The 25,294-nt window shown below is 38.3% G+C and overlaps 1 protein-coding gene and 1 pseudogene across 1 annotated transcript; both read left to right on the top strand.

The window, feature by feature from the left end:
- Positions 1-929: 929 nt before the first annotated feature.
- Positions 930-8,589, top strand: LOC103715417 (annotated as a pseudogene).
- A 2,187-nt stretch (positions 8,590-10,776) lies between these two features.
- On the top strand, positions 10,777-23,687 carry LOC103715416 (eukaryotic translation initiation factor-like). Its single transcript, XM_008803026.4, has 5 exons — positions 10,777-11,156; positions 15,746-15,914; positions 16,119-16,244; positions 23,139-23,204; positions 23,442-23,687. The coding sequence occupies exons 1-5, from the start codon at positions 10,957-10,959 to the stop codon at positions 23,490-23,492; spliced, it is 612 nt and encodes a 203-aa protein (XP_008801248.2). The 5' UTR covers positions 10,777-10,956; the 3' UTR covers positions 23,493-23,687.
- Positions 23,688-25,294: the final 1,607 nt, after the last annotated feature.

Here is a 25,294-nt window from a genome sequence, read left to right as displayed (position 1 = left end):
TAAGATATGATAGAAATAGTCATCCATATTATATAAATAAAAATCTTGAAAGATCTTGAGCCCTAAATTATATCTTTTAAATTAGCCATTCACGAGTAACTTAAACTCAGTTTGGGATTTAACTGAGCTGTCTTGAGGTTGGCTCGATTCTTAAACAAGCCAAAGTAGTGTTTTGCTTATTTATGCCCTTAAATATGATTATTGATGGCAGCGGTGGTGGTAATAGTAAATGGTTGGCAGGGAAAAAAAATAAAGCAGGTTATGTATAAGCAAAAATATTTCTAGCATTGCACTTTGTAGAACATAATTACGATTGATCTAGATTGTTGTAACTGTTATTTTTGTTTATAATTTCTTTTTGAAAACAAATTGGTGGGAGGATCATCATTCAGCGCAAGTCTTGTCTATTTCAAGTAAATGAAAAAAATTAACCTCCTTATAATTTAAAACAGAGGCTAAGGAGGTTAATTTAAATTAACCTCCTTAACAACCCCACCATCAACCCCCCCCCCCCCCCCCCCCCGCGGGGGGTAGAAAAGAAAAAAGAAAAAAAGAAAGAGCCGCAACAAGACGGCATTCAACTACTTATAAAAAAAGATTTAACCAGTCAATTTCTTTTGACAAAAAAAAAAAAAACACATATTAATTTGGTGCACTACACAATAAATTCTATGTCATTTGTAAACCCTTGGTTTATGTAAGATTAAGAGGGACATAATTTGAAGTTCCTCTTGATCGGTATTGCACGAGTTGGAACGCTGGACCAGGCCCTAACGGCTAAAGCCCATTACGATAATAGGGTGGGGCCCGAAATCATGTCTTCCATTAACTGCCGACACGTGGCATAAACGGTTCCCATCTCCAAAAAGTGGGTCAAAAGGAAAGGAAAGGAAAAGAAAAGAAAAGAAAAGAAAAAAAAGAAACGAGGGGAAAAGAAAAGAAACAACGGTCCGGGCAATATGGAAGAAGAACGCCACAAATTAGAAATCGTCCTCCTCCCCGCCTCTCTCTCTCTATCTGGATTCGAAGAAAGAAGCGAAACCCTTACCCTAATCTTTGGTCGCGGAGGAGGAGGAGGAGATGCTGTTCCAGGTGGGAGGGCAGGGGACGCGGCCGACCTTCTTCGAGATGGCTGCCGCGCAACAGCTCCCTGCCAGCCTCAGGGCCGCCCTCACCTACTCCCTCGGGGTAATCCCCACCCCCCTTCTTTCCCTTTTCTTCGATTCCGGTTCTCTCCTTTTTGTTCCAATTGACGCTAGGGTTTTGTAAATATCATCCTTCTCTGTCGATCAATTTAGACTTCGGTCTCCTCTTGATTGCCGACTGTGTCTGGCGGTGTTTCAACTGGAAATCACTGAAAGGAGGAACTTTTTCCCTTCAAGAATTCTGTTATTGCAAATAATATTATGGTTCTGGGTCGTTGCTATATAGTTCTCGCTCAAATATTTCTCTTATGAAAGGGACTGATACGATATAAATTACTCTCTTGGAGAGGCAAAATTAGAGGAAAATGATGTTATCTAGATTAATTTTGTTTTCTTTATCGACCTCATAATTATCATTATCTTTACTGCTTCGAATCAGATTGAAAAATAGATTTCTGTGACCGAATTTGATTAAGAAGATTTCAGTAAGACAGGTCAATGTTTCATACCCCGATTTCAGATTGAAAGTAGACCTCCCTGCATTCAACGGTAATCTTCACATTGAGGGATTTTTGGATTGGTTGGCCGAAGTAGAGAAATTTTTCGATTATATGGAGATCCCAGATCAGAAAAAGGTGAAGTTGGTTGCATACAAGTTGAAGGGTGGAGCCTCTGCATGGTGGGAACAACTACAGCACAATCGCCTGCGACAGCAAAAGATGCAGATTTCCACCTGGTGCAAGATGAGGCAGCACCTGCGGGGTCGTTTCCTTCCGCCTGACTATGAGCAGGCGCTCTACCATCAGTACAAGAATTGCCGACAGGGCCCCCGGACGGTGACTGAATACATTGATGAATTCAACCATCTCAATGCCCGCAACAACCTGTCGGAAACAGAAAATCAGCAAGTAGCAAGGTACATCGGTGGATTGAAGCCGGCAATTCGAGATCAGGTGGATTTACATCTGGTGTGGAGTTTATCGGAAGCCACAAGTTTGGCCTTAAAGCTCGAGGCACAGGCAACACGGAGGGTGACCTAGCCCATGAGTCGGATAGTTTCCTCAGACTCCCCATGGCAAAGCAGAAGGCCGTTGATGTCGCCGCTACTTCAGGACAATCACCACCAACATCCATGACCAGAGGAAATGAAAATTTCAGCAAGCAGTCGGCAACCCCGAAAGGTAACAGGAATCCCTATGAAAAGCCAATGCCTATAAAATGTTACAGGTGTCAGGAGGTTGAGCATCGGTCTAACGAATGTCCGAAGAGGCGACCAGTCAACGTGGTCGAAGCTGCGGAAGAAGGGGTGCCTTTTTGAGGAGGAAGAACAAGAGGAAGCGCCGACTGACGTCGACAACATCGTGGTGACGATGCCAGATCAGGAGCCTCTAGCTTCTTTTGTGGTTCAGCGTATCCTGTTTGTCCCGAAGAGTGAAGAAGAGTCGCTACGCCACAACATCTTCAAGACCCGTTGTACCGTTAACAAAACTGTGTGTAATGTGATTATTGACAGCGCCAGCAGCGAGAATATTGTCTCTTCCGCATTTGTTCGTGCGATCGGATTGAAAACAGAGAGGCATCCAACTCTCTACAAGATTGGTTGGATTAAAAAAGGTGCGGAAACGAGAGTGGACAAGATTTGCAGAGTGCCACTATTAATCAGGCGATACTACAAGGACGACGTTTTTTGTGATGTAGTGGACATGGACGCATGCCATATTCTACTTGGGCGTCCATGGCAGCATGATACGGATGTTACATACAGAGGTCGAGATAATAGTTATTTATTTCATTGGCAGGGTAAGAAAATCTTACTAGTGCCCGGAAATGAAAGCACTACTGCTAAAGCTTCTAAAGTGGAGGGGAAGTCTTTTCTCATTGTGTCAGAGGAGAAAGATGAACTGATCGAGAAGCAGCTATATCCAAACGTTAACTCGAGGACGAGTTGTTTTCAAGTGGAGGGGACTGATGCAGGACAGAAAATCAGTAGCGTTGAAGACGGAAGCGTTAGAGGAGAAGACGTTGATCCAGGGGGATGAGCATCATTAAAACCTAGCCGTGGAGCCATGATTAGGAGTTCTTTTTGTTTTAGAATTATGATTTGGTTGAATCAAGTGTTGAGTCTTTGTGTATTGCTTAATTAAGTTTGTTTTGGGTTTGGATTAAAGTTGGGATTAGGAGTCTTGTTGGTTTGGGTTTAGCTTTCTTTGAGTCTATTTTGATTAGGATTTGATTAGGGATTTAGGGTGTGTCGTGAGTCATATAAAAGAGGGGAAAGGAGCCGCCGTCCTCCTTCCTTCATTGTTTTTTTTTTCCTGTGAATGAAAAGGATTGCAAAGCTCTGTTTTTGAGCCAAAGAACTCCCCTGTTTCCCTTTGATTGGTTGCTTGAAATCAGCCACGGAACAGAGGAAATTGTTAACCCACGCTTCCCGCATCATATAATCTCTTCGGCCCGTCTTTTTTTTCCCCTTAGGCGGAAGATGTTGGTTCTTGCATCTTGTTCATAATTTCAATATATACTAATCTCATAAGAATAAAATGTTACTAGATCTTGCGGAGCATGAAGATCAATGTCTTTTAAGATTGGAGCATTTTGCCTTATCTAGTTATCTCAAGCTTTTTTTTGTTTTTCTTAAAAAATGAATGTCAAGGTAGATGGATTCCTCTTCCAGAATTTCAAGGATCAGAAGTCATGAACTTGAAAGCTGAGGGGCCCTCCGTGGTTGAAGGTATGTCATACCTATATTCAAAATTATATGAATACAATCAGTTCTTTGGAACAATATTGCATGAGATCAATATACTATCTGTTTCGAAAATATATGGATGTAGTCAGTTATATTTAATAGTGGTGTTTGAGATCAATATACTGTTGTGATCTTTTCCCCTATAGATATAAGACTTGTTATGTGGCATTTCTGATCTGTGCAGGCAGTTCAGAGAGTTCTGCTTAGCTGTATATACACAACACTGGATTATGCACAAACTGGTCTAATTGCTGCAGTTTTCTTTTTCAAGGTTAGTAGACTTTACCAGCTTTTGAAATTCTAGATGCAGTTTGCATGAATGCATTTTACTTCACCCAAAATTTACGCACATCCTTTTCTTGTTCTAGCAATTTTGGAAATTTTTCTATAATCGGCCTGTAGGTGCTTTATCTCTTATCATGCAATGATTTTGTTCCAGAATTTCGAGCATCCTTTGATTAAATATTATATTCGAGTATTTTATGCGCTATTCAAATTTCTTTTGTTCTTTTGATTTTTGAAAAAATAGTTGGGCATTCTGCATTAATAGCCATTCACATTTTCATATTTGAAAAGATGACCAATTTCATTTTTTTCAGGATTTGCTGTTTTTCCATTTCTTTGACCTAATTGCCTCTGTTCCGATTTGCGTAAACAATGTTCATCCTATTATCAAATTTTGCACTCTCAAATACGTGCATCAGTTAGTAAAGCGTGCACCCTTAAGATGTATGTATTGATCCACTTTTGGTGTTTATGAATGAAAGCAAGGTATGCCATACTGGCCTGAACCGAGTGGTACGGACCGTACCGTATTGGTTTGGTATCGGTACCTGGTACGGGTGGCGTACCGACACTCGTGCACAAAAAAATTCTGTATCGTGCTATACTGACATTGTGCTAGTGTGGCACCGATACGGGGTCTGGTACCGAGACGACGAATCTTGAATGAAAGTGAGCACCGGTTAGTCCAAATGTATTTATCACGTATATAATGCACCAGGTTGTCTAAAGTGTGTGTACCATGGATTATATACCTGTTTTTCAATGTGCACCGGATAATTTAAATATGTGCAACTAGTCCTTTTAGATGTGAACAACTTGTTAAACATACTCAGTCTAACTGTGTGCACTAGTTTGTCTAAATGCGTGCGCTGCATAATATTTGCACAAGTCTTGTTTTCTATGCATCATATAGTGTGGGGCTAGGGGCAATTTTGGGCAGAAAAATCTAAAATGGCCTATGATGCAATCTTCAAATCTGAAAAAATTGAGTGGCCTTTTATGCAAAATACCCAAAATATTATGGTGGCTGGCTGGCAGCATCTGAAAGCAAAATTTTTGTAATGGAAGCAAGCTACTTTCTGTGGGTTTTCAAATATTTATATCATTCTCAGCATTTTTTATCGCCATTAATTTCTGGAGTTTGTTTGCTTATTCAGATAAGCATTGCACTGAATACTGATGAAGTATTTGCCATTTACATTATCATAAATGATCTTGTATACTGTCCACTTTTATCAGCTTCAATATTTAGACAAAATGGATCCTTTCCTGCGGTTAATTTATTCATATCCATGCAGTATTCTTTGTTACTATTTGATGTCAGCCTTGCATGCAGAAAGATGCATTCTGAAACAAAAATAATTGTTTTGAAGCTCATTTGACTTAGCCATGTAGTGGAGTTCATCGGACACCCTCTGTATGAGATGCCTTTTCATGTCTGAAATGTGATGCTTTGTTCTTTTTCTTTTTGCCTTCAAGTTGCAACTGCTACTTTTGTGTCTTTTCCTTCGATGCAGTTGTTTCATGTACAGTGTATGATTGATCTGCTCACCTTTGCATGTTCATAATATTGAAGACACATCCAGTTCGTTAACTTATGATATATGAAACTTTGGTCCCAACATGGTTTAATAAAGGTTAATAAATGCACCTTTTTAATTGTCATTTCTCTTCCCACTTCCCCTACTTTCTGTTTGGGATGCATGTCTTCCTGAAGATTTACGTGGATTTAGGTATTGATTAATGGGTGAACTTTATTCTAGCTCCATCTACTTAATGTTAAAAAGTAATAGAAAGGCTGCAGGATGTTTATACCTGTTCTCAAATAAGTATCTACCTGGAAATTATGGCTGTACGTTCTCTAATTTTCTTCTTCTTCCTGTACCATACTTTTTTATTCTTCTACATACAAAATTCCCCTTTGGTGGTTATCTCATGCAGATGATGGAGTGGTGGTACCAATCTGCTGAAGAAAGAATGTCAGCATCAACTGTGTATCCCCCACCTCCTCCTCCACCTCCCCCAAAGGTGAGCTGGTCTTTCATCCTACATGGCAATCTTGAACTTTTCTCCCAAAATGGTAAAGCATTTTTGTTGACTATTGTATAATGTTATCCTCACTCTCTTGACTTCTTTGCTTGCTGTTCTGGGTATCTTTGCTACGTAATTAATATATCCATGACATGCATATCCTTGTATCATCCAACATGTCCGATATGGATCCATAATGGTATGCCGTACCGGTCCGGACTGGGACCGGTACCGGATCAGCGTGGAATCCGGTACCGGTAGTTTATTGTTGAAGAACCGGTACGGGACCGATACGGGACCGGTTCGGACCGGTATGGAACCGGTACGCCACCGGTATGGACCGGTTTTGTACCGGTCCGGGCCGCCACCGGTACACCGACCGGTACCGGTACGGCGGGCCTTGATCCATATAGTGATATTAGGATATATGCATGATATTTGTTGACTATGGAGACATGCATATATAGATATAAGTCTGTACCTACCTTGCTCTGGTCTTGGTTCTCATTGTTAAACACCCTACTGGATCATTTCAGTTCTAAGTAAAGGGGTCAGTTAACTTGATCTAACCCAAACTGAACCAATCTATATTTATAATGTTACATGTATAATGTTTGTCATAGTTTTTTTTTATAATGTAAGATATGTTATCTCATTGTTTATTGTATTATAGACTTACAGTTTTTGCTCATTTTCTCATTTCCTTTGATAAATTTTTTTTTTTTTGGTGCCATGTTATTTTCAAGTCTTTTATGTTTTTAGGGTTAGTTGTTATATGGTGTTGTGAAATAAATTTTTGTTGGTTTATGTTGCTCACTTACTTCTCAATGGATTTCCTTTGATAAAATCAATGCTTCATTTTGCTGATTTTCTAATAATTTTTTTGGCACCATGGGAACCTGTGGATTTTGGTTGGGTTGGTTCAGTTTTGTTCCAAAATTTGACCAGTTCAGTTTGGTTCCAGTAATCGGAAACCAATTGGGATTGCTTCTTTTTTTTGGCACCATGGGAACCTGTGGATTTTGGTTGGGTTGGTTCAGTTTTGTTCCAAAATTTGACCAGTTCAGTTTGGTTCCAGTAATCGGAAACCAATTGGGATTGCTTCTTTTCCCAGAACCTGTAACCTTGACCGCCTGAACCATGTGCATCCCTAATGTAAAAGTAGTGTCTGTGTCAGACTATATCACGTGCTGTTGTTTATCAAAAACCTTCAAGTAGATGCACCTAAAATCTTGTTTAAAGCTTCTCTGTTCTGGTTTAAATGGTGATCGTCATTATTCTGATTATTAAATTGGCAAGGAAATTGGAATAGAGTATCTGAGTAGATTGGCTTGGAAGTTTTTTTGCCACCAGATTATTTATTCACATTGGCAAACTAAACAGTGCGAAGGAATTCTCAAACCTAGATTCTTCATTACCATAGCCCTATTAAGTAATATTCTGATGATGTAATATCCTAATGATGTAATTAGGTAACCATAATCTCCCAAACTCTGGTACATTTTTTATAGATTTGACAATGATTTCCAGATCTTTTTTCTTGAGCTGAAATGATCTCCAGATAGAAGGCTGGAATATGGAGCTGCTTTCTCATTCATGATTTTTGTTTGCTATTGCTTAACCACAGGTTGCTGAAGATGGAATTCCATTGCCACCGGACAGAACTTTGTGCGCGCTTTGCTCCCAGAAACGGGTTAATCCGTCGGTTATTGCCGTTTCTGGCTTTGTTTTCTGCTATGCTTGCATATTTAAGTATGTGTCACAGGCAAGTCCTCAGACTTCTTAACAATTGTGTCATGAGATGGAATACCTTTTACCATGCATCCTGATGGTCTAAGCTTGGCTTTTGAAATGACAGTACAAACGGTGCCCTGTCACATTAATGCCTGCAACAGTCGAGCATATTAGGAGACTCTTCCATGATTTATAGTTTAATTAACTGAAGCTTTCCAGAGCTGCAGGGAAGATCTGGTCAGATACGCACCTGAAATCCAGGGAAAAAAATATTGTTCCTTCGCTGGACAAATAGTGGGAGGTTCTCCAGTTTGTACCTAGCATGGGTGCCATCAAAAGAATTGAACCCGTATTTGTACATTGCTGTAATGAGAAGCAGGTTTTGAGAGAAGTTAAATTAATTGTTTGTTTACAAGCTATAGAATTATTTTCTTTATTAGGGGAGCTTGGTGAAAAATCTGCCATCCATGAAGAACTTTCTTGGTTCCTTCTGGGTCTCACAGAGCTCTTCTTGTAACTGGGATCCAATTTTCAAATGGTTGAGTTGATAGGCCTCTGTACATAAAAGACTGTTGATTATGATCTGTATCACCAAAGATAGTGTTGAATGAGCAGCATTTTTCCGCATGCCGAAATGGTTAGACATGCGACTGTTTGTATACTTTATTGTATGCTGGGATGACGGGGTTAACTAAAGATTCTTGTTAACTGGTTGATACGCGGTCTGTCAATGCTGAAAGAGTTCAGAATTGGCCAAGGTAGAACAATGGTTTGATGCAATCTAGAAAGCACGTATGATGCTATGGTGCTAAGCTTGAAAAGCATCAAGATGCGAACGAACTTGCTGCTGTCAGGGGAAAAAAGTTTAATAGTTTGCAAGGATCTGGTAATTTTATTGAGGGTGGAAGATCTTTTCCTTGGACAACGTATTGTTCAAACTTTGTTCATGCGAGACAGGTGCTAATGATCATATAAACTTTCTATGATCGCAGTCTAATTGTCGAGATTATTCTATATTGTATATGCAGTACTATTTAGAAAAAAAATGTTTTCAAGTCAGTATGTGGAAGTATGCCGACAGGATGGCTGCCCAGGATGGTTGGGTGATTGGGTCATCTTATGGAAATGAGTGTTACACTATATTCATTAACTCTAGTAGCATGTCGGGTTTGTGCTGGATGGAGACGAGTTCAGTTATGATGATAGATCCTTCGGTTTTGGGGGGTTGGACATGGGCCAATTAGGGGAAGTAAAATTTGGTTAGCTAAATAATTTCCTAGATAATTGAACAATTAGTAGATTAAAACGAACACAAGAATACTGATGCGGGCATGGGATTTTTTTTTTCTGTACTGATCGATGCTGGCTCGGTGGTGCCCTAATCGTCAAGAAATTACATCTATATAGCATACATCATGTTGCCCTTTTTTTTTAGGATCCTAATGATGTTGTGCTTATTTCAATATATTGGTACAAAAACAAGTGATTGTGATTAGCAGCATGCATGGCGATGTGGTGCATTAAAATATAATTCCTCCTACTAGAATCGGCAAGTAAAATATTGCCATAGCTAGTAAAATATGGCATATATTTTAAAGTAAAATACAACCTGATGGGGGGCAAAATGGATCGTCCAGCCAACAATAAAAAGGGCACCCAATTTCTGCCCAATAGGCACTAACACCGACCAGACGTGTCCTCGGTCCGGCCCAGAATCAGCCCGACCTCAGGCTCCACTGAAAGCTCCTTCAACCTTAGATAATCATCGACTCGTCCGATTAAGTTCGGGGCGCCTCCTGTATTCACCGACTCGCCCGATTAAGTTTGGGGCGCCTCCTGTATTCGTCAACTCGCCCCGATCGAGTTGGGGTGCCCTCTCCAGTAATACACCCCGATCCTTGAGCTCGGGGCGCTCCACTGAGCATACATCGGAACCCGGGATGCTAGGCTAGCCTCAGCACCTGACTAGCCAACCTCGCCAAATACTTAATACGACCTTTCGACGAGCTTGGCCTCGCTTACGGTCGCACCCATGTGCATGCCTTCGCCCTCCTACGTGGCTGTACCTTGCGACATCACCACAACATGCTACTTCGACCATACCCTACCGCGGTTGTCAACGTCTTACCGTTTCCAAGAACGAACTCTACTCCGCGCCACAATCAAGCCCTAGCTGCACGCTACTCTCACTCATAATGGGGACGGGCCATACCTTGCCACGGGTGTTAATGCTTTACCGTTCCCAAGAACGGACTCTACCGTGCGCCATAATCAAGCTTTAACTGCGCGCCACTCCTACTCATGATGAGAATGGGCCATGCCTCCGCCACCTAAATGCTCCTATCGGGACTATAAAGGACCCCAACAGGTAACGCCTAAGAGATTTTTGGCTGGACCAATTGAGTTCCATACTAACTTGATCGTCGGAGGGCCCTTACCGGAAACACCGGTGAGGCTTTGTGCAGGTATACCGCCGATTGCTGGAGGTGGCTCTCATCCTCTTTCTCCACATTCCGGCGTCTCCTCCGACTCCTCCAGCGTGGTCACCCTCGTGCCATATTTGAACCACAACACAACCAAGTCCTGGAGGTATATGGCAGTATGAAGTTGGCTGGGCCGAATTACCCCCATCAAATGCACGTAAATATTATTGTATAATTAAATTCGAATTAAGGTTGTTCAAATTTTATGTCATATATTTATCTGGTCAGGTGACGTAGAGTAATACGAGTTACAGGAGCCTAGAAAGGAGAAATATCTCGGCAGATAGTTTTAAGCATTGCACGGTGGATATTCTCGGATACATCTACATCAGTTTATACCGGCTGATACATCGGTGGGCGACGGCCCGTTACCGATAAAAGAATCGAGGCCGATATCTCGTTCGTTCCTTCTATAAAACCTATTTTATTTAGCTGCGGCGCCTCCTCTTTCTCTAGCCGACCGACCCGATTTCTTCTCTTTGTGCTCTCTCAAGAGAAGAGGAGGAGGAGGCGGAGGAATCGAAGAGGGATGGCGGCGGAAGTGGAGGCGGCGGAGGAAGTGGTGGCAGCGAGCGGTGGGGAGGGCGAGGGAGGGCAGAAGGTGCCGCATCGGCTGGAGCGGAAGTGGACGTTCTGGTTCGACAACCAGTCCAAACCCAAGCAGGGCGCCGCCTGGGGAACCTCCCTCCGAAAGGTCTACACCTTCGACACCGTCGAGGAATTCTGGTGGTCGGTCTCTCTATCTCTCGTTCGAATCCATCCGTCTTTCTCTCTCTTTCTCTAGTTTTAGATCTCTTCTCAATTTCAAATTTTGATGCCAAGAATCCTTTGTTTCCTTTTTTTGTTCTTCGATCTTGATTGGTCTCGATGCGATGCTTCTTGGGAGTCCTATGCGATCCGTGTCCCAGATTTCTTGGTGGGAAATCCATGTGATATTTTCTCGATCTTTTCTTTTTTTCTTTTTTTTTGATATTAGAAGAAGAAGAAGAAGTAAAGAGTTATCTTGGTTGCTTCACTAGATGATGCTTCTTGATTTTAGGTTTTCTTTAAATTTTTGAATTTTCAGAGGAACAGCGTGTGATTTTCGTAGGATTTGTTATGATCTTATTCTTTCTTTTCTTGGTACATTCGATTGGTCATGCTATAGTGCGATGCTTCTTGTTTGACTTGATATTATCTGCGAGATTTTTCTTTATGTAAATTCATATAATTTGTGCTAATTTTGTTTTATTTAATTTTTTTGACCTAATTACAAATCTATGAATTCCGATATTGATTTTTGTTACTTTGTATTGATTGCTTACAATGCAGTGATTCCTGTATTCAACGTATTGGTGTCTGATATATATATATATATATATATATATATATATATATATATATATATATATATATATATATATATATATATATATATATATATATATATATATATATATATATATATATATATATATATTTGGGTGGAAAGTTACAATCTTGGTTTTTGTTTTCTATTTTTAAGAAGGAATAAAGTGTTATCTTGGTAGGGTATTAGTTGCATCTGGATGTGCTACGAATTGAGATATTTGTAATTTTACATTGTTTTTCGAATCACATGCAATGATGTTCTACACTGGGTGTGTGTCTGCATAGTGAGATTCATATAATCCCTTTAAACATCACAGTTATTGAGTTTTCTTCCCTTAGCATCTTACATTCTCCTTATCTTTTTACATATTTGAACATTCTGCTTTTAACAACCAAAGACCTCGTAAGTCTGGCTTGAGAGTCCTCTATGATTGGCATCATTTGATTACAATGCAACATATTCTTTTAGCTTATTTGGTGGTTTTGCCTTTTGTATGAGAAACTATTTGAACCATTTCAGTGGAACAGCAGTTTGAGTAGATCCAAGTCTATTCTTGTAATAGAGCTAATTTTATGTATAATGCTATGTCATTCCTCTGAAGATAGCTCAAACATTGTGTCATCAAATTACCTTGATCGGTGTTCCTACTTTTGTTTCAAAAGACTTAATTGAGGATTATCTCACATCGAGCCTTAAGGTGTGTCCCTTTGAAAAATCGCCGAGGCTCGTAGGTGATCCTTTACAAGAACAATGTTATCAAGCTAAGAGGTCCATGTATGGTGCACATCTTCTTAGTTACACTTTTTAATTGCGCTGTTGTGTGGAGACATGTTGGAAATATTGGCACGCTAAGATAAGACAATAATGCTAGGCATTATTCTTTATGTATGTTTGGCATATGGGATACATTATGTACTAAAATTGACTGCAAGTTCACTCATATCATCCTTGTATTCGACCTTATCTATTCCCATATTGCTTTTCTTGAAGTCTAAACATTCTAGAAATATCAATAAGGCCTGCACCTTATGATTTGAGGTTTTTGACTTGCCTATTTCAATCCTAAACACCTTCCCTTGTGCCATTGGCTTTTTGAAAAAAGATTCCTATTTCCATATTAATGAGGTTCATGTTCATTTGTTTTATTGATTTCTCATCCTATTCTTGTACTGCAATTTCTTCATACCGGTATACTTAACAATGTCTTTGACAACATCTGAATTAGAGTTCATCATTTAACATCTAATTATGATGGGGCCTTGACTTTGGTAGGAGATTAAATTATCTTGTATTTTGTTGTGCCAATTAAGGGCTGGCACAGTCATCATACTGTTCTGACATTTAGCAAGCACTACCATAGAAAATATGTGATACCGTAAAATGACTTGCAATTGGCATTTTTTTTTCATTTTTTAATTTTTTTTGATAACGTAGGCTGTTTGTCAGAAGCTTCATATTAATGTTTACACATGGTTCAATTGTATAAATTTGGTTAATAACAAGTATGCAGAAATCTAACTCCATAATTCGTAGTCGTGCTAATTATCAATCTAGTGATGCATTGCATAGTTTTGAGTACTTTGCTGTAGAAAATAATGTTACATGATTATTTTTACATAATAAAAGCATAAAAAATCTAAAATCATGATAAAAAATATAGGTGACATGCAACATATCGACAACATGTTGAAATATCTTACTCACCTAGCTGGTAAGACAAGAAGCTCATATAACAACATTTGTGGGAAGCTTATAAAGTCCGCCACAATTTCTGGTTCTGACCCTTTGGTCTGATTTAGAATGATAATTTTCTGTTATAATCTTGTCTGGTCGCTACAAACATAGACAGAGATGGAGAGAATAGTTTCAGACAACCTAGAATAGAAATAAGGTTGTTTAGGATGGTCAGCTACTAGTTTAAAACAAAAAAAAAGAAGTAAAGAAAAAACATTGTACTGGTGCCTATTAAATTGATATGATATGCATCAATACAAGTTGGCATCAATAATTCATATGTATACAATGTTACTGAGCTGATAACATGCTAGCATGGCACTCATCGTGGATTTAATGTGATACAATCACTTAAATCATGTTTTAAGGAGTAGAAGTTTCATGTCTCTTTTGATCACATACTTTCTACTCACTAAGGACATGTTGTTGTTGCTTCTTGCAAACATAAAATTCTATAATCAACAATGATACCATAATAATGTATAATATGTAGAATGCAACATACTGTTGTCAATGTTGCATGGAGTACATGAAGCAAGAATTGGATTCAAAACACAACATTGGACTCTACAAGAGGAAGAAAGAGGTGTTACAGGGACGTGGAAAAAGTAGTTATGTTTATGTATGCACACACTATATATAGTGAAGGGCTTTCAATATACAAATTTCTCATCCAAAACTCCAAAAGTAGTTCAAAGATATAAAGAACATGACATTTTGCAAGGTCTAATGCCTATTTCCGTGACCTATCTTAGAGAAGTAAAGCCCAATTTTGATATTATTATTAGTTGATGGAACTCATTGTTGAAAGTCTCCAATTTCTTATCAATGTCTAAAAATTGTAATCGAAGAACTTGATAAGCATCGAAGTATTGGATGCTATTCGATTCACCAATACATGTTTGATGCAGATTCTATGAATTGTACAGTATTTGTCTAGGTAAAATTAATCACGGTACAATATTATGAACAAATAACTAACATTGTGTATAAGCTAGCAAGCTTTTGCTCAAAATGGTCAAACATAATTGATTTTAAAATAACAAAAACACCTTAAGAGACCGACTTGGATGTGACACCCTCTCACAACTGAGGTTTATGTTGTCACCCTCCAGCTTGTGTTTTTCTTCATCCATATTTGAGATATGGTTTCTGTTTTGGTGATTTGTTTTTTTTCAGTGTGCCCAAAGCATTGGTTTTGAAGTACCACTAGTTTGGCTTGTAGAGAAAATTTCAATGAGTGTGGCATTATTGATTTGGATGTTTTGATTGATGACTATATCTTAGCAGACTAGTCTTCTTATATAATTGATCATGACATGGTAGTCTTGAAATGCTTTAACTGTTTAAGGGCACTTACCTTACAGTCTTGTAGGTTGCTGACATTCTTGTTATTTATCATAATCACAATTGTCAAATTTAGTTTGACATCCCAATGCATTTGCAAGTTTCATCTGCCTGTCTATCTTCAAAGCAACATAGTATCTAAATTGGGCCTTCATACTAATATGCATCACTGGAGAGTGGATAGATCAAGTAGGCTTTTTAAACTGAGAATATTTTATTATTCAACTATGTAGATCATTACTGATTTCATGTGTTGGCATGGCCAGCATTTACTTTCTTACCTAGTCATGCTAGCATCTTAGCCCAGAGGTGATTGAAGGTTCTACAGATGGATGAAAGTTAAACATGTCGTGCAGGTTGTGAGAGGATTTGGAAAACTTGCATTGACGACTAAACTACCATAATTGTTTAGTGCTATCACTTGTTTTTTATTTTACACTGGCAATGGAGAAATGAACTCAGTATCACGTTTAGCTTTTTGTTTGATATAAATGTTTATTGGAAACATTTTTGGATTCTGTAAACTGTGGTGGTATGGTTGGATTTAGTCAGCAACTCTTTAAAAATTGCTATTTACTAGTCCAAAGACAAGGTACCAGCCTCTGGAAAGAATTAAAAATTATATACTTGTCTGGGTAACATCCAGCCACCAGAAAATTACACCTGAAAAGTTGCTGAAAGAGTGCCATTTATCCAACAAATAACACCTAGCTTTGTTAAATTCATTTATCGTGTAGTGGAACTTATATTATATCTTGTTGGTGTGTATCAGTCTCCCCTTCTTGAATTTGCTTGAAAACCTGCTTATACTCCATATAATCCGGTGGCTCCATTCTTTGTATATTGATAATCTAGTTGATGTGTGTTTGTCTTTTTTCTTTCTTAGCTTGTATGATCAGATATTTCGTCCCAGCAAGTTGCCAGCAAATGCTGATTTCCATTGTTTCAAAACCGGGATAGAACCCAAGTGGGAAGATCCTGAATGTGCAAATGGGGGCAAGTGGTCTGTAACATGTGGGAGAAAGGGCACTCTTGACAACATGTGGTTAGACACGGTAAGGCCTTGTTTTTTATTCCCCTTCTTTATAATGGTTTTCTTCTGTTTCATATGGGCGCTATCGAGGTATCAAACTATGTTCACTGACCTTGCAATTAATGGCTATACCCTTTTGTAATTTACTGGCTTTTAATCTTTATGGTTTTCACACACTCCTTTTTTTCCAACTGATTCATGGTGCACGAATAATGTATTCATGCAGTTGATGGCTTTAATTGGAGAGCAGTTTGATGAGAGTGAGGAAATCTGTGGTGTTGTAGCTAGTGTGCGCCAGAGGCAGGACAAGCTTGCACTATGGACTAAGACAGCAACCAATGAAGCTGTTCAGGTTCTTATTTTCTTTATTTAATCGGCTTAGGAAGTTTAATGGGCTTCAATTAATAATATTCTATCATTACATTGCATCTTTTCTGAAAAATGTGAAACACCTAATCTGTGCTCTAGCTTTTGGATATTGTTCTGTTGAACATAACATTTTGTGTTATATTCTGTAAATTATGAATTATGACTGTTATTATAAGCCCAAGTATTGAAGATGTAATGTATAAGGTTGTTTATAGTTTTTTTTATTTTTGCTCTTCTTTTATTTGAACTTCAGCACTTCATATTGATGCTTTTTACATGTTTAGTTTTAAGGTCTCTTTTTTTAAAAGAGAGAAGTATTGTGCTGATGTTGGGCAAGGGAGCGTGGAATGAGGATTCATAAAACCAAGACCAAATAGATGGGACAATGCTGGATGGTTATGGTTATTGGCAAAGAAGAATGGGATGAGTCATTAATGCATCTATGTGGTCTTAGTGGTCTTTTGTGATGATTTTGAGATCAACATGCATGACAAATTAGAGTATATAAAAGTGTCTATATCAGACCTCGTAGATTGAGATGGTTTAGAGTATCGATGATTGCTATTTAGATTGGGTAGAGCAACATGTGGAATGACAACGAATCATAGAAGGCTTGATTTTTTCTCTTAGGGGATGTTGAAGTGCAGAAGATTTAGCTTTCTTATGTAAACAACCTAGTTGATCTTTAAAAATTTTATTGGAGTTTGGTATTAAGATGTTGATTATAGAGGGGAATTGACTAAGTAACATCCGGCAAGAAAACAACGGTTGAGTAATATGCAATAGAAAGGGAAAAGACTTAAAGTTAAAAAATATGGCTGATGGTAATGGTAATGGTAATCAAATTAATGTGACTGATGTAGGACAAAGAAGAATGGTAGAAGTTTGCTAACGATCAGTGGATTACTTTGCTCGCACCTTCACAGAGAAAGAAGTTGTATTTGCCCCTGAAATATTGATAAAAAAGATGTCTATACTTATAAATGAACATTAAGAGCATGGAGTTTGATATCCCCTTTTAGCCTCATGGAAAAGATGTTCGTTCAAATGACTCCTTTTTATTTGAACTTGAGTAAATGAGAGAGAGTAATGAGACTCACTTGGTTTGCTGGCTTGCTCAATATTATCATTGGACTTCTTTAAAGGAGAAGGTGAATTTTAGAAGTTTGCTTGCATCTAGTCAATGTGTTTTTATTTATTTAAGCTCCACTTTTAATTCTAGCAGTCGATGAATGCGATAATCCCCATCTGGTGGAGTGTTGCCTATTTTTATTTTTTGTAGGGTTGACCTAAGAAAGGTATTTGAGTGTTGATCGGGGTTTTCTTTGGTATTTTTAGCTAGAATGAAATTTTTAACAAAGATGGATTGACTGGACAAGCCATAAATTGATCTTTTTAGCAAGGTTTTAGTATATTTCAATGGTCTGATTAACTCTTGTCGTAAATGTTCATAGCAAACTTTACCTATGGAAAACAAAGAAATGTGATATAGCCTTGTTTGCATTGTGTTGAAATCTTAGGCTTATGCAGTTGCAGTATTAAGCTGAAAAGTGTTTAATATGTTCAGAGTTTAAAAGAAAAGAAGAGAATATTTCCACCTGTGTAATTGAGAGAGTTTATAAGAAAGATGGAGCGCTCAAGAAATAAAAAAAGCTGTACGAGGGAGCTTAAAATTGGGAGGGATGACAGGGCTGTTACCAAGGTTTGAAACTAAGCTCAGTCCAAGGTGACATGAAATGGTTTGCACAATTGCATAAAGGTTTTTAAAATGTCAGAAAAATATGGAAAAGGCGATAAGTGAGAAAAACGTTTAAGTTTATTTTTGTTTGAAAAAAATATAGATTCTTTTATGGTAATTCTTGAACATGATCTAACATATAAAAGGTGTGAAAAAGTTTTGAAGCTCAATTTTGATGTCCATGAAAATTTGATGCCAAGGGTGTGATGTGTGTTAGGGTCCATTGAAAACTATTAACTGTTACTGAGTCAACTATAAACTAGCTTGTAAACTTCAATTCTTGCTATTGATAACCAAATTAACATAAAAGATCAACTTTCTGGATTAATTATGAACATATTAGTAGCAAGGTTTATGTTAGAATGTTACCCTTGTAAACTTCTACTTCAAAAGTTAGTCTTCCAAACCTTATTTTGAGATCACACTGGTCGTGGTTGTTATAAAATTGCATGTCATATAATGAGGCATAGTTCATCTGAGTATTGGAAGAATCTTCTTGAGGAGACTCTGATAATTTTACTAGCTCTTGCTCTAGCCTCCACAATGGACTACCTGGCTAACCGTCTGTAATTTTAGATTGAAATGCATGTATTAATGTGGCTCAACCTTTTCAACTCTATAAAGGGATTCCTGGAATAATTTCAGGCCTCTGACACTGGATGTCCTGCTGATAAGCTTACAGAATTTTATCCTCTAATAGCACTTTGTCGCACATATGTAGTTACCAGGTTTCATCAAAAATATGGCTCACCTACCATCTCTTCAGTTCAGTTCATGGTAATTTTTGAGATGGCAATTACTTATCTTATGCATGAGAACTAAGAAGACAACATTTGCGCTTCTTTATAATGAAGATGAGTTGGGAAATGAAGGCAGATAGCAGGAGGTGAGGATAGTTGTAGCAAATGGGCAGCACAATTTAGGTCTGTGCTATTGCCAAATATTTTTTGATGGCTGTGAAAGATGGAGGGTGCAAGGCAAGAAGGGAAGGTCTAAGTGGTAGCGGAATCAATTGCTACCATCCCCTATAGGCAGCTAGGGAAGGTTGAGGTGATTGGTTGAAGGTCTTGTAACAAAGCTGTCCAATCCACTTTCAGTGAATGATGCACACTTTGTAATTTAGGGTGATTAGAGGTGACTAATGCATAGATTTTGAAACGTGAAGTTGGTTGATGTGTAGAGTGGAGCAATTAGATGTTGTCAATGCAAAGTTCTTGGCACTTGAAAGTTCCAGTGCAAAAACAGTGGTGATTACAGTCAGATGCATAGTTCAGGATGATTGGAGGTGAGTGATGCAACAGTCATGGCCCTGGAGATAATTGGCACATACTTTGGTAATTAGTTCTGCTAATGTGCTGACAAAAACTGTGACACCTCTGTGGGAAGTTTGGATCTTTGTGTTTTTTAGAAAAAAATTCGATTTTTTTAAAAAAAATTGGATTTGAAATCCTTTGATATTTATTCTTGATTTTTGTTGCTGTAATATGCTGCAGAAAGAAGAAAGTTTGCTTTACTTTTATTCATCTTATCTTCGATAGTACCAACATACTAGTGTTACTACTGTTGCCATACTAGCAACATCATCTTGTTAACAATAATCTTTAGTGCTCGTATACTTGTGCTCTTTAAGTTTATATAAAACAAGAATAATGTAAACTAAGTTTATATTGAAGTATTATATTTTAAGTAGAAGTCATGCATTAATTGTTTTTGAAGTATCTTTCAATCATTTGATATAAATAATTTATTGAGAAAGATGCAAGTTTTAATCAATAACTGAAATATATGTGAATGTATAAATCATTTATTCAATGTTTTAAAATATCTGCTATCTGGGCGGTCGTCTAATCACCAAGGCTATGGAGGGTCAATCACTTAGAGTCTCCTAGGTTATTTGACAACTATTGTTGGATTCTCTAGCTTAGTTAGCTGTGGCCTAACTTTTCTCTTTGATTTGTAAGGCTTTCCATTATATAGAGAGCACGGTCACTAGCAAGGGTCTAAAACTGGTCTGAGTTCGGTTTCTACAGTTTGCTCAAATTTTCAAGGTCTGCTAAAAAGAATTAGGAAAAATCCACAAAAGAGAAAAAATGGAAGCAAAATAAAGAAGCCAAGAAAAGTTATTACAGGGCATTGTAGAGAGTTTGTGTGATATAGGTTCTTTGTGTAGTTTTGTTAGTTCTTAGCTGAAACCTGTTTATATAGGTAGGCCATAGTATATTGATATATTATAGAACAGACATATACATTACTTATTGAGTTTCAACTATTCAAAAATTCTGTCTTTTCTTCATCATTTGTCAGTACAACCAATGAGCATGTTGAATTTATGCTTTTCCTACTCATAGTTTGAGGTTAGATGACTATTGAATAATGCAAGTATTAAGGAAAAATTAATCTATTTTATGAAAAAACAAGTTGTTATTTGTTGTGAATGATGGTGTCTTGTAGTTTGTTTGTTCACATTAGCTTTTATAAATTAATGTAATGGGACTTCTCTAAAAGCTTCAGCCCATCCCATGTTACATTGGGGTTCGATGTATCCAGTGTGTTGGATCCTTTCAAAATCTCAAAATTGCTTTCTTGTGGAGCCATTTCCAAGTATCATATCCGTTTTTATCATATGGAGGTACTTAGGTAAATGGAAGGGGAAGATATCCTAGTGCCATCAGGGTGTCGAAGTCCCCAAGGACGGAGGCCTATGCAGAGGCCCTGATAGGCATTAGACTGAAATTCCATCTACAAGTTTGGGGAATGGAGCCCTTGTTGTTAACTGTTTACATAGATTTGTTTGAAAATATTGGTGGTTTTAGTTGAGATTGATTGTAAGTGGTGGACTTGTTTTATCCGAACTTGGGGGTTATTTAGAGTTGTAAGTGGCGTGTCATGCAGCTCATGTTATGGGTGTGTGCCAGCCCATTTGTCCGGATGTTCCATTCAAAAATTGACTTGTTTTATCTGAACTTGGGGGCTATTTAAAGTTTTGTAAGTGATGCGATATGCAACTCAAGTTATAGGTGTGTGCCAGCCCATTTCTTCGGATGCCTGCAACTTAAATTGTACAATAGGTTGAGTTGTTTATTGGGTTGTAACTTGAGGTTGTCTTGAGATAGTTTGACTCATGGTCAAAATGGCTTTAGGTCGAGTTGCAGCCACTCGAATAGGTATGTTAATAGAAAAAAAGGAAGAAGAAGAAAAAGGAAAGAAAGAAAGGAAGGGAGAAGAAAAAGAAAGGAAGAAAGGAAAGAAAGAAGAAGAAAATGAAAGAAAGGAAAGAAGGAAAAAGGGAAAGAAAGAAGGAAAAAGGGAAAGGGAAAAAGGGTAAGGGGTTTGAACTACTCTGAACTGAGTGAAACTAGTTGATTTTGCTCAGTTCAGACCAGTTCGGGCCTCTTTTTAAGCTGAATCAGCGAACCATCTCGGTAACCTGCTGCTGATTTGGGTTGGTATGCCTGCTAGGCATGGGATGGTTCGATCAACTTTGGTACAAGAGTCCATTAGGAGTCAGAGAGCATGTAATAATCATCTCTTGTATATCTCTTTATTATAATCACATCAATGCAAGAGAAGGCTGTGCCAACTCGAAACGGGCGGTTCAGGCTGTAACGACCCTAATCGGACGGTTCAGGCTGAACCAATCAAGAATTGGAATGGCTTAGGTGGTGGAGTTGGTTCAGCCTTGTTCAGTCTTTTAAAAGTCCCCAAGGCCCTTGTTCGGTCTTTTAAACATTCTCAAGACCATGTTCAGAATTTTAAAGGCTCCCAAGTCCCGTCACACATCTCGAACTCCTCGCTCCGGAGGTGCTTGGAACTTGGATGGAAGGTGCTTTCTCTCCCTCCCTCTCCCTGTTTCGGTATGTCCCAGTACGGAATGGTACGGATCCATACCGTACCGTACCAGTGGCCGACGGCTATGAGCCTCGGTATCAGTTCAGCGGACCTTGCATCAATGGCTTTGGTCATTCTTGGAAATATTTACTGTCATCATTATTATAATGCTGCAATCATAGCAACACTTTCTTCTTCTATGTTTTTATGTTACCAAATTGTGTATAAAGCAAAGTTTTGCTCCTTAGTTCCTATCAAGCAATTGATTAGTTATAGCGACTTGTTCTTACAGTAAATATCTTACAAAATCATGACCTTTGGGATTCATCAAAATCCATTGGATTTACCTATAGGTCAACCATTACTAAGGATTGGAGGATTAAAATGTCAACCTGCTAAGACTTTATTAACAAAATTCTAGTTCATTTTTCAAGATCTTTTCTTGCAGTAAATGTATTACAAAAATCATGATCTTGTGATTCTTCATCAAAATCCTGAGATTTGACTATACATCAACAATCACCAAGGTTTAGGGGGCTTAAAGCCATCTTGTTTTTCAAGTGCAAAAACTATGTATTACAAAATCATGATCCTGTGGTGGATTCCTCACCTATATGTAACAATTACCGCCAGCTGCTGTTGAGGTTGTCGTTGTTCTGGTAGAATTGTTATTATTTCTACCACTACATTACTATTACGATTACTGGTGAGGATGCTGTTGATCAAATTATCAAGCATTGCTAGTTCTTTTGGTGCATGTTCCTTATGCTGACAGCTATGTGAAGCATTCTTTTAATGCAATTTTTCTGAAGTTTCAACATTTGATTCAGTGCTTAACTAATACAACCTTTCATATTCTTCATAGATTGTGTTCTCCAAGTTTGAAAAATAATAAAAAATCTTGAGGATATTTTTAGTTTTCAGAGAATGAAACACGTTAAACTGGTTTACCAATTGGGAAGCGATAATTTGCATAATCATCATTGCCAAAGTGTGAATTCTCATGAGTTCTTATTCCATGTTTGCTCACGCAAATTGATGCAAGTGGATTTACGTCGTCGTATTCTGTTGTTAGTTGTCCTTGTGGTTTCTTGCTTTAGGTAAGCAAGAAAAATACAGGGAAAAAGGATGAGATTTTTTTTTTCACAATGAGATTTTGTGATTGTTTTTCAAACATGTAAATGAATGTGTTTTATTGATTCTCTTGTTTAAAAACTTTTGGTATTACTATTCTTACTGAAGCATATAGCTCTCTTTGAAATTGTACCATCTAGTTTTTCTGTAAATTTACTCTCTCTTGATACCATGCAGATGAGCATTGGGAAGAAATGGAAGGAAGTCATTGACTGCAATGATAAGATTGTGTACAGCTTCCACGTATGTCTCAGAACCTAGAAATTTATGCATCATTCCTAATATTGGAGAATATTGTTCATGTTCGATTCATCGATGCCAGCTAGTCAATGTATTTCTTTTCTTTTCATCATTTTATTCATAAAATATCTCAAAATGAGCTGAAAATATGATTAAGTTTCTATAACCATTGTCATTGTTTGATTCTGGTTAGTATGTTTCAGATCGTATGTTACATTCTCGGTTCTTGGCTTTTTACAGGACGACTCAAGAAGAGAAAAATCAAGCAGAGGTGGTCGGTACAGTGTGTGATTGCTGCAGATGACTTATCAACTCCCATTTTTTGGGAGTTATGCAGGTACTTACTCTTTCGAGAGAGGGGTTTGAATCCTACTGAAGAACAACCTGTTTTCTGTATCCGGATATTGTATGTGCTATGGATCCCAAACAAAAGTCGTCTACAACTTTATGATATTTCTAGTTTTGACTTACCTGTATTTCCATTTATTTTCTTCTGGCAGTTCTGGATTAACTAGTGGAATTAGGGACATATCTAAAATGTGCAGATTGCACGTTGATTAGCGTCGGAGTAGCACTCAAGAGTCCATTAGTGCCCGTCCACCCTCTTTCTGATTGTTTTGGCTTTGTTGACGTTAGATTTTTTGTGAATGTAAATGCAACGAGCATTGATGGAAGCAGCATGCTTTGTTTGATGGACGACTACAAAAGTTGTGTCGCGTAAAACTGCTTTGGTAATAACTAGGGGTCCAGGCTTATGACCATGAAGGTCATAAACTGCTATTAGGCTGTCATGACCCTGCATGATCTCTGGCAAGAGATACAAATGATCAACGCGAACAAGAAGGTTTCGCAGCTTCAAAATGAAGTCTCTCCTCAAAAAGTTTCATATGACCTTCACAAAAGATCATTGCTCAGTTCAAGGCTGGGTGCAGGTGGGGGCCTGACCGACGCCATCGACTTTCCGGTGTTTGGTGCGAATCTCCAACTGCTTCATTCCCAGTGATGTGAGAGGTGATTTTTTTTTTTTTGGTAAATACACGGTAGCAGTACTCTTTCTGTATAGAGCATAAGCTGCTTCACTTGTGGAGTTAGCTCTCTCTCTCTCTCTCAATAATAATAATAATAATAATAATAATAATAATAATAATAATAATAATAATCTAAAATCCTACAAATCAAGGCTTGCCGTACTGGATCTAATAGGCATACCGGTTGTCTATCGGTACGGTTCCGCTTTATATTGAAATTGGCCAAAACGAACTGGCCAGCTCTTCTCCGTCGGAGTCGGGGAAGAAGAAGAGAACTAATTAAAAAAATTTTGAATTAAAAAATTTAGAAATTTTTAAGTGAACGAATTTGCGGACTTCACTTACAATCTCCAAATTAAAAAGTTGCAGTTTTGGCTTTTGTCGCACCCCCGCAGGTTCCCCCGCCCTCCTGCAGGCTCTACCATTCTTCCGGCCTCTGCTGCCCCTCCCGGCACTTCGATGGCGGCTATAGGTTTTTTTCTCTCTTGCTTCTTCGTGCTCACAGAATCGGCCTGTACCGGTTTTTACTGCTTCTGCATATCGGTTACTGGGTCAGGCCTAGCTACGAACATAATAAACCTTATAAAACATTTATTCTCTTTAAATCTACAAATTAAGAATGCCATCTTATCGTGAAGCTAGGAATCCATGTCTTTCCTCGTTCCTCTTTGCCAAGTGAATCAGTCCTTGCCTTTGTTTTCCGACATCACCTATTGACTTGCAAGACCCTGCAATCATATCTCCTCGAAGTTATTGGTCTTCTGATCAAAATCAGTGCATAAGATTGAGATCAAGCAGTAACAAATGTTAACAACACATGGGAGAGTGCAGTGCAGTGGTCTTTCCTCTGAGCATATTAAAACTCTTTTACTTTCAATGATGATGTGAGCCTTGTTCGCTTGAGGAACTGAGAGGCCTTTGTTTCATTCACATTGCCCGTCGGTTGAACTGGCTTTGCAAGGCTGTGCAAGGTCTGACTAGGCTAGCATCGGTCCCTAACGGAGAATAGGTCGACCAGCTTCCACCCTCGAACCTGTTGGCTGATTTAGAGGTCTCTATGAGGGG

The sequence above is a fragment of the Phoenix dactylifera genome, chromosome 2 (assembly GCF_009389715.1).
Source record: "Phoenix dactylifera cultivar Barhee BC4 chromosome 2, palm_55x_up_171113_PBpolish2nd_filt_p, whole genome shotgun sequence".
NCBI classification, from domain to species: domain Eukaryota; kingdom Viridiplantae; phylum Streptophyta; class Magnoliopsida; order Arecales; family Arecaceae; genus Phoenix; species Phoenix dactylifera.
The sequence above is the reverse complement of the archived record's forward strand: the minus strand, read 5'-3'. Positions and strand labels throughout refer to the sequence as shown.